Here is an 8,613-nt window from a genome sequence, read left to right on the forward strand (position 1 = left end):
TCAACCCCAGATTTGAGAAAATAGAGAAAGATCTACTGGAAAGGAAAAATCTTGCTGACGCTAATGATCAAACTATCTCGGGTACTGCCAGTAAAGTCAGCAAAATAGAGGAGTGCCTAAAGAGTATTGCTGAACAGAGTTTAAGCATCCTGAAGATTTCTGCTAGCAACACTAATACTCTCATCAGTAAATTGGACGAAGAGAAGGAGATCTTGGATATTGACCCGAACACTGAAGGTACAGGGGACGCTCAAGGACCCAGAACCCGAACTAGAGGCAAAAAGAAAGAAAAGAAACCTAACAAGGACCTGGAAGATCTCAAAGTTGTTGGGGCCACCTATGACCAGTTGGTGAAAAAGGCGGAGGACCTACTGAAGACTATAGCTGTGTAGCGCTTTCCTTGTTTCTTTGTTGTTTTTATCTTCAATCTTTTTGGTTTGCTGGCTTTTTTGCTAGTCGTTTTGTAAGCGGTTTTTTAAGCACTTGACTTTTTATTGTCTTATCTTTATCTCCTTTGTTAAAGGTTTCGGGTCCTGAAAACTATTTTTCTAAATTAATCAGAACAATATTAAAACAATAGTAGAATAATAACATAATATAATATAAAATATTATTAATATAGTCATAAAAATTATAAAATAGTAATATAATGTTTCTAATAATTAAAGTATTAACATTGATAATAATATAATAGTCAACAATATAATATATTAGTAATTAGAATAATAAAAAATAATAATCTAATAATTTTAACATTAATAATATAAAATTAACATTTTTATAATACAAATAAAATATAAGATTGGATTATGCTTAAGATTGAAGATCATTTCATTCAATAAATATTAATGCAAGATAATACAAAATAATAATATTAAAAAAAATATTACAATGAATATCAGTGAAAAATTAATACAATGCAATATAAATAAAAAGTGTTCTTTAAGATTATAGTTCAATTAGGATTAGGTTTATAGTTTAATGTTAGAGTTTAATTAAGAGTAGAGTTCAATTAGTGTTTAATTAAAGTTATAAAAGAAATTTTTGAGTTTGGATTAAATTATTGTTAAAGTTCAAACACGGTTAGGGTAAGGATTTACTTAAGATAAGAGTTATGTATAAAGTTAAATTAGAGTTAGGGTTAAGAATCAATTATGATTGTATGTAAAACTTTTGATTTAAAATTAGGGTTAAATTATGGTTCAAATAAGAATAAGACTTGATTAGAATTAGGATTCAATTACTATTATGTATGCTAATATTACTATTACTATTACAAATTTACTTGTTTAGGACTCTATTTGATTAAAACTATGTATTTTATTCAGGTGGTTGATGTAATGTCCCGATAGGAAACCCTAGATCGTCTTCTCAATGCTGCATCACAGCATGAATGCCGAGGGTTTTTTGATTAAATTTTAACAGAGCTATTGTTTTACATTATGAGCCAGAACCATTCTTTTATCATGACAGTTAACATGTCATGTACAACTGTAGCCGGTAATGATCAGAGGGACGATGCAAATCTTTAAATACTGGATAAAACATACCACGAGAAGCATGAACAAAATCATCAGCAATCGCTCTTACATCAGCAGAGGCTTGGTAACCGACCAAGGCCCGCCTGATTCAAATGCAAGCAAAAACGAGGACTTTATTAACTATATATGCCAAACAATAAAAGAGAGCAACAACTGGGAAACTCAACTCGATTACAAGAGACCTGGCTTTGATTTTGATCCATTTTATGTTGTGCAGGTCATGGTACGTCTCAAGAATCCTCCAAAAGCTTTGGGTTTGTTTATTTGGGTAGGAAAACAGAAAGATTTTTGTCACACAGCCCAAACATATTCCGCAATCATTCATATCCTGACAAGGGGTAAGATGTTCAGCAAAGCTGAAGCCTTGATGCAGGAGTTCATTGCATTTGCTGAAAAACATGAAATGGATCCTCATACCCAAGTGTTTAATGCTCTTAACAGCGCCGTAAATAGCCTAGGCCATGATTCTTCTTGTCAAGTCTTTGATGTGTTGGTCACTGCTTATGCTCAAATGGGTAACGTCCAGGAGGCCTTAGACACAATTTATAGGATGCAGCGGAGTAAAAGATTCAGGCCGATGTCTATGCCAATGGTTCGTGCCTGCAACACCCTTCTGAGCACATTGGTGAAAATGGAGAGAATAGATACTGTTTGGGTTGTTTATGGAGACATGACTTCCAGTGGTCTTCTTCACCCCAATGTTTATATTTACAACACTCTAATTAATGCCTGCTGCAAGGAAGGTAAGCTGCAGAAAGCCTTTGAACTGTTTGACGAAATGAAGAATAATAAAATTGCTCCCACAGTTGTCACTTACACGATTCTGATATGTGTGCTATGTAAGGGAGACAAGTTGCACGAGGCAAACAATCTGTTTAGCACAATGCAGGACCTTGGGTTGGTTCCCAACTTGTATACATATAATGCTATGATCGATGGGTATTGTAAAAAGGGGCTTATGCAGGAGGCGTTTAGGTTGTATGGGGATATGATGCATAAAGGAATTAAGCCCAATGTTGTTACTTACTGCACGCTAATTGATGGGCACTGCAAGGAAGGAAATGTGGACGAAGGAAACAAACTGTTTGTTGAAATGAATCAAAGAGGCGTAAAACCTAACACTGTTACTTACAATAGCCTGATTGACGGGAACTGCAAAGAGGGAAATATGGAGGCAGCATCTATACTACATTTCCAGATGTGTGAGATGGGCTTTGTCCCCGATGTTTTTACTTACACTGCACTCATAAAAGGTTTTTGCATGGGATACAGGATTAAAGACGCAGTAAATTTGCTTCTTGAGATGCCTGATAAGGGTGTGTTTCCAAATTGTAACACATACAATACATTGATTGATGGGTTCTGCAGCATGGGAGAACTCGACAAAGCTTTGGCACTTTGTGCGCTAATGGTAGAGAATGGAGTGGTGCCCAATGTTGTCACCTTTTCAACATTGATTGATGGGTACTGCAAGAAAGGGAAGATGGAAAATGCTTTGGGGTTGTACACTGAAATGGTGGTTAAAGGCATTACACCTGATGTTGTTGCTTACACGGCATTGATTAATGGGTACTGTAAGAAAGGTAATATGCAAGAGGCTTTCAATTTTTATGATGAAATGGTGAGGAGGGACCTTATGCCTAATGTTTTTACCATAAGTGCTTTAATCGATGGTCTTTGCAAGGAAGGCAAAGTGAATGAAGCAATGGAACTTTTTAAGGAAAAGATGAGAAGTGATTCACATGTTGTAAATACAACTAAGGTTGATGCAATTAATGAACAGGAAAAGCATTCTATTTGTAAGCCAAATATTTTTGTTTACACAAGTCTAATATATGGACAATGCAAAGATGGAAATATGCAAAATGCTTTGGAACTTTATGTTGAAATGACAGATTATGGTCTGAAGCCTGATGTTTTTACTTACACTATCCTCATATGGGGATACTGCATTAAACATGACACTTGGAATGCTCTAAAGATGTATGGAAAAATGTTGAGAGTAGGAGTTACACCCAATACTGTGACGTATTGTGTTCTAGCCAATGGATTGCGAAGAATGGAGAGATGGAACTAGCTGAAAGTTTCTCAATGGAAAGCTTTGAGCATAAGTTTTGTAGCTAAAACATGTTAAATCATTGTGGGGATTCGTATACGGTCAAAACAAAAGCATTGATTTAGCAGTCCATGCTTCTTTTAACACTCTGGAACCTTGCACCATGTCTTACCGGTGTTAAAATTTTCTCTACAAAATTCTAACGGAGGTAACACATACAAGTTGGCTGAAGCTCTTTTGTCAACTCAAGTGCATTTTCTGATTCTTTTTTAATATACTCTGTATATGGGGTTTCTTGGTTTTGGCACCAACGTCCAAGTAGAAACCTTGTCAGTTATGTATTGCATTGATCAAAATTGAGTCTGTCTGCATATCTGTCACATGCAATGTGATTTTCACAAATAAGCATTGAGAGCTGGGGCATATATCTTCTGGTTCGTGATTATAAAGATGGATTAAAAATGACTATCAGCTCTATGTTAAATGCAAGGTGTTTGCATGCCAGTCTCTGATTTTCATGGAGATCTTTTGCCATTGAATTGTGATCACAATTTGGTCTTTTTCTGAAGTGTGGCACTATTGTAAAATGACAGGAGATATTGCATTGATCGCAGAGCACCACATAAAAACCTACAGTTGCATGCACATATCAGACTCTAATATGAGGTAAATGAATCTCTTTTTGATGTTAAGTAAATTTTTCTTTATTTACAATACGTGAATAATTACTGTTCCATGGGGATGCTCCCCATGACCTCTGGGGCCATCTTCAATGTGCAGGATATCTTGGGGTTGTGGGGACTTCCCGATAGCATCCCTTATTTATGAACCTCGTCTCAGTGTCCCAGAGAGTATCAAGTTTTTTTGGCCTTCTCAGATGTTTTATCTCTTAGGGGGCTGTTTGGGGACCCCCATATTTCAGAGATATCAAGGGACATCTCAAATCTGTTGGGTATGTACGTTGGATGTTGTGAAGTTCACATCAACCATTGTTTGTAAAAATAGAAAAAATAATCTGTAAAATGAAAGACAAAATAAAACGGGCCATTTTCAAACATTATCATTACGATCATTGTTAGTATAACTATAAGTATTCGTATTTACAATCTCATATTCATGTGTCAGTGTCACTCAATTTTGAATTTATTTTCAAGGGCAAATGTTTAATGCTCATCTTTAGATTTCGTATGTTATTATTATTATTTTTATTCAGCCCTTTAGAGTGGTACAAGTTGTTTAACAGTTTAATCATAATTGAAAAGCAATAGATATGTTTATAGTTTTCTTGTAACACATGATTATAAAGATTTTCATCCCTTTGCCATCCTCAAATTTTTGGGAAAGTTTTTTTCATGCTGGAAAAATGTTCTCACACCCCTTTCACCTCGTCCCTGAATCTTGGAGAAACATAGATTATAATGTAAAATGATTCCTGGATGACGTGTCAAATTATTGCAGCATTTCAGCCCACAAGAACCTTAGTATACTAACCTTACTATTTAGACATAAAAATTAGCTTAGGTTCATTGGTATACACGTTTTGTCTTGCTTGATAGTCAAATTTATCACCCCGACAGTTTAAAATGGGCTGGAAGATACCATGCTTAGTTAGTTAGGTCATGAGCTTTTTGCACAAGACCACTGAGGTTGGCTCATGTTCTAGTCCTCTAACTTCATTGATACCATTGCTCAGAGTATAGTGTATCAATCTCCTTATAGTCCACGATGATTGAGCTTCTGTTCTACACGTTTCATCTTGTCCATCATATCTGCAATTGATTGCTGATTGAACTCTTCATATGCAAAAGATAAAGGAGCGTTTGGCTCCTGATCTAGTCAGCACATAGGTTAAGAATATGGAGCCTCATAATATTTATAGGGAAACTTTTACTTTTTCTCTATATTGTTCGAATTTTGTATCCCATCAGGTTTCAACCTTGTGACAATAACCCTTGGGGTCTACGAAGTTCTCTGGATCAGTCTGATTGTCAACATCACTGGGTTACAATTGGTATTCATCATTGCTGATTCTAATTTTTCAGATCTGACAGTTTGAATACTCTACAGGCATATGAAACAAAAGATGAAACAAGGTTTCTTATGAAACAAAAGATGCAAGGAGGTTTCTTTCATTCTCATTTGAAATGTCCCTTTCATTCTGTTGCCCAACAATGGGCAATAAGGGAAGACGATGCTTTGTTAAATTTCACGTCTGATTAAGATGCTTTACTTTTCACTTGATAAGTTAATCCTTACATTTGTACTTTTCAGTTGTGGGAAAATGCTTTGATATTCTGATATATTTGCTGTTTGTGCTGCATAGGTTATCTAATGAACTTTTCACTCATACTTACCATGTTTGTTAAAAAAATTGAATATGAGTACGTTCTTAAAAAAGTTAATTGAGCAAATATAAATCAAGAAGAAAAGAGAAAAAATTGATATTTAATTATTTTTTTCAATATCCAAAGCATGTATATGCAAATATTATATAACATAAACACATAATATTTGAACCCAAAATTATTATTTAGATTATATGTATCATTGAAACTTTGGGAATTCATTATGACTCTTGCATTGTCTTTATTTTCTAGATTTATTCCGTCAGATGGAGTAAACTACATTTCATATTAATTTTTTGGTTGCAGGTAAAGGTTATTGTCTCTTTCTGTACGGCATGTCCTGCTTCCTGTGATTAAGGTTGGAGGAATATCTTTGGAGGCTGTGATTTGCTTGAGGAGAATACATACTGAAGTACAAGTGGATAAGCTAAGCTGTGATGTCAACTTATTTTTGACTCCAGCAATCAGTAAGACTGTTGGTAAGTTAATGATATAAGATTTTCACAATCCATAATTAATTTAGTGCTGCTTCTAGATTAGACTGTGCAAGTTTTTTGATCAACTTTTCGGATCACACTTCATGATCCATCATCAGGATGAAAGAGAGCTAAGAGAGCTAAGAGAGCTAAGAGCTAGTTGGTAAGTTGTTCTTATTGTGTGGGATTTGTCCGTAGTAGACATTTTTTTTGAAAAAAGCACTGGGTAAACTTTTTAATGTGACCGGTGACACTAGCACGACACGCCTTCCGGGATCATGTGAAATGTTTTTGACCCAGAGCTATGAACCGGTGAGGTCACAAACGGGGACCTCATCCCCATTTAACAAAGTTGAGGCTCAAACCCATGAGCATATTGGATCAGCGAAGGCACAATTCTGCGATCACAATGGTCCAGCAGGGGTTTGAACCTTGGTGGTCACAACAACAACACCACCACTTAACCAGCACACTATGGGAGGAACCCCTTATCCCTAGTAGACATTGTCTTTCATAGCAAAACCCCATTTTTAGATATCAATGCCCTGTATAAACAGCTTGTTGATTGGTGAAGCCAAATCATCTGTCACGTTAATCCCATATGTTGAATATTGCGAAGTCCCATACATATTTTGATTCCCTTTTCAATGGTCAGCTAGATCGAAACCATTGAAATTTGTGCTCAACTGGTGGCTTCTTGCTATTCTGTAGTTAATTTACTAATGGGAGTTTTGGTCTTTGGAATTAGAATTATTTCAATAAAGCCAGAATCTATTCATCTTAACTAAGAATCTCATTGGATTGCTGTTCTAATGCTGCATTCGCAATTGTATTTACTATTCATAATGGCTAGTAGAAATGTATTTGTTAGTTGGTTTTACTTGGTTGCAGGTGCTTGAGTATGGCTTTAAATTATATGGTGGCTGTGATTTCTAAGTTCTTTTCTATTATACTTATGAATGCTTGTGAGGTAGTGTTTCATGAACCATGCTGATACATTGGCTGTTAGCATTCATGATGCATAGGCCTTTAAATCACCATTAGGTCAAGGAAGAGTCATGAAATGCTAGGGATTGACTCCCAAATTCAGAGGGTAAAATGTGGTAAGTAGATTTCAGTAATAATGCCTTTTTAGAATAAAACAAAAATGCATGGAAAGATATTGAGATTTGGTACTTTGCACACAGACAGCTGTGCACAGGCATGTGGTGAATGTTGTTTCTAGCTTTTTGGATGTGCACTCCAAGGAAAGAAAAATAGGAAAACTTAAAAGGCTTCAGTGATGTATACTGAAATGACCTAAAGGACTTATATCTAATGTTGTAGCCTTGTATTGCATTGATCGACAAGTACTGTAAGGATGGTTGCATCCAAGAGGCTTTGCGTTACATAATGAAATGGTGGAACACAGTCTTATACCTAATTAATAGCTTTACCCTGAGTGCTTTAATATACAGATTTTGCAAGGAAGGTAGAATGTGACGAATCAATGGAGCTTTTTGTTAAAATATAAGAAATAGCTTTATCCTGAGTACTTACAATAGAAAGCCAAATTAGCTATCCGTAAAACAATGTACAAAAGAAAACAAGAATAAATTACAATGTAGTAAACAAATCTCCTAATTTGGGTGCTATGTCAAATCACCAATGTGCCAAAATAAAATTGCCAAAATGAAATTAACACTAATTCAAAAGTCCTTTTAACCTATAATATATTTAACATCCACTCTTAATGACCTATTCAAATACAAGTCCATTCTCATCTCTAGATTTGACAAATTTATATCTAAGCATTTTAGTTATTATATCTGCAATCTGCTCTTATATAGGACAATAATTCAAACGTCTTCATTATCAACTAATTGGTGTGTGTTTGGCTCTGGCATGATAGATTATATTATTCACCATCTGGAGGACTCCCTAATTATCGCAAAAGGGAGAAGTAGGTGTGGTGGATCAAGTTGATGATCAAATATGATCTGCCGCAATCATATCACTTCACACCCTGTATATGCAGCTGCCTTGTATTCTACTAAAGTGGAAAATAAGGCAACTGCATGTTCTAACTTGCTCTGCCATGAAACTAATCCTTATTCAACAGTAAAGGTACATTCAGTTGTATATCAACAAGTATCAATTAATTCTACAGATACATACATGCATTCATATTCACAATCTTGAGGACTTCCTGGTTA

The 8,613-nt window shown here is 35.2% G+C and overlaps 1 protein-coding gene across 1 annotated transcript; it reads left to right on the forward strand.

The window, feature by feature from the left end:
* Positions 1-1,285: 1,285 nt before the first annotated feature.
* LOC131030100 (pentatricopeptide repeat-containing protein At5g61400) lies at positions 1,286-7,916 on the forward strand. Its single transcript, XM_057960782.2, is given in 5 exon segments — positions 1,286-3,589; positions 3,592-3,805; positions 4,191-4,263; positions 4,378-4,549; positions 6,249-7,916. Coding segments are annotated over 2 exon segments (2,160 nt in total). The 5' UTR covers positions 1,286-1,503; the 3' UTR covers positions 3,666-3,805; positions 4,191-4,263; positions 4,378-4,549; positions 6,249-7,916.
* The last annotated feature ends 697 nt before the right edge of the window (positions 7,917-8,613 follow it).

The sequence above is a fragment of the Cryptomeria japonica genome, chromosome 7 (genome assembly GCF_030272615.1).
Source record: "Cryptomeria japonica chromosome 7, Sugi_1.0, whole genome shotgun sequence".
In the NCBI taxonomy this organism is placed as follows: domain Eukaryota; kingdom Viridiplantae; phylum Streptophyta; class Pinopsida; order Cupressales; family Cupressaceae; genus Cryptomeria; species Cryptomeria japonica.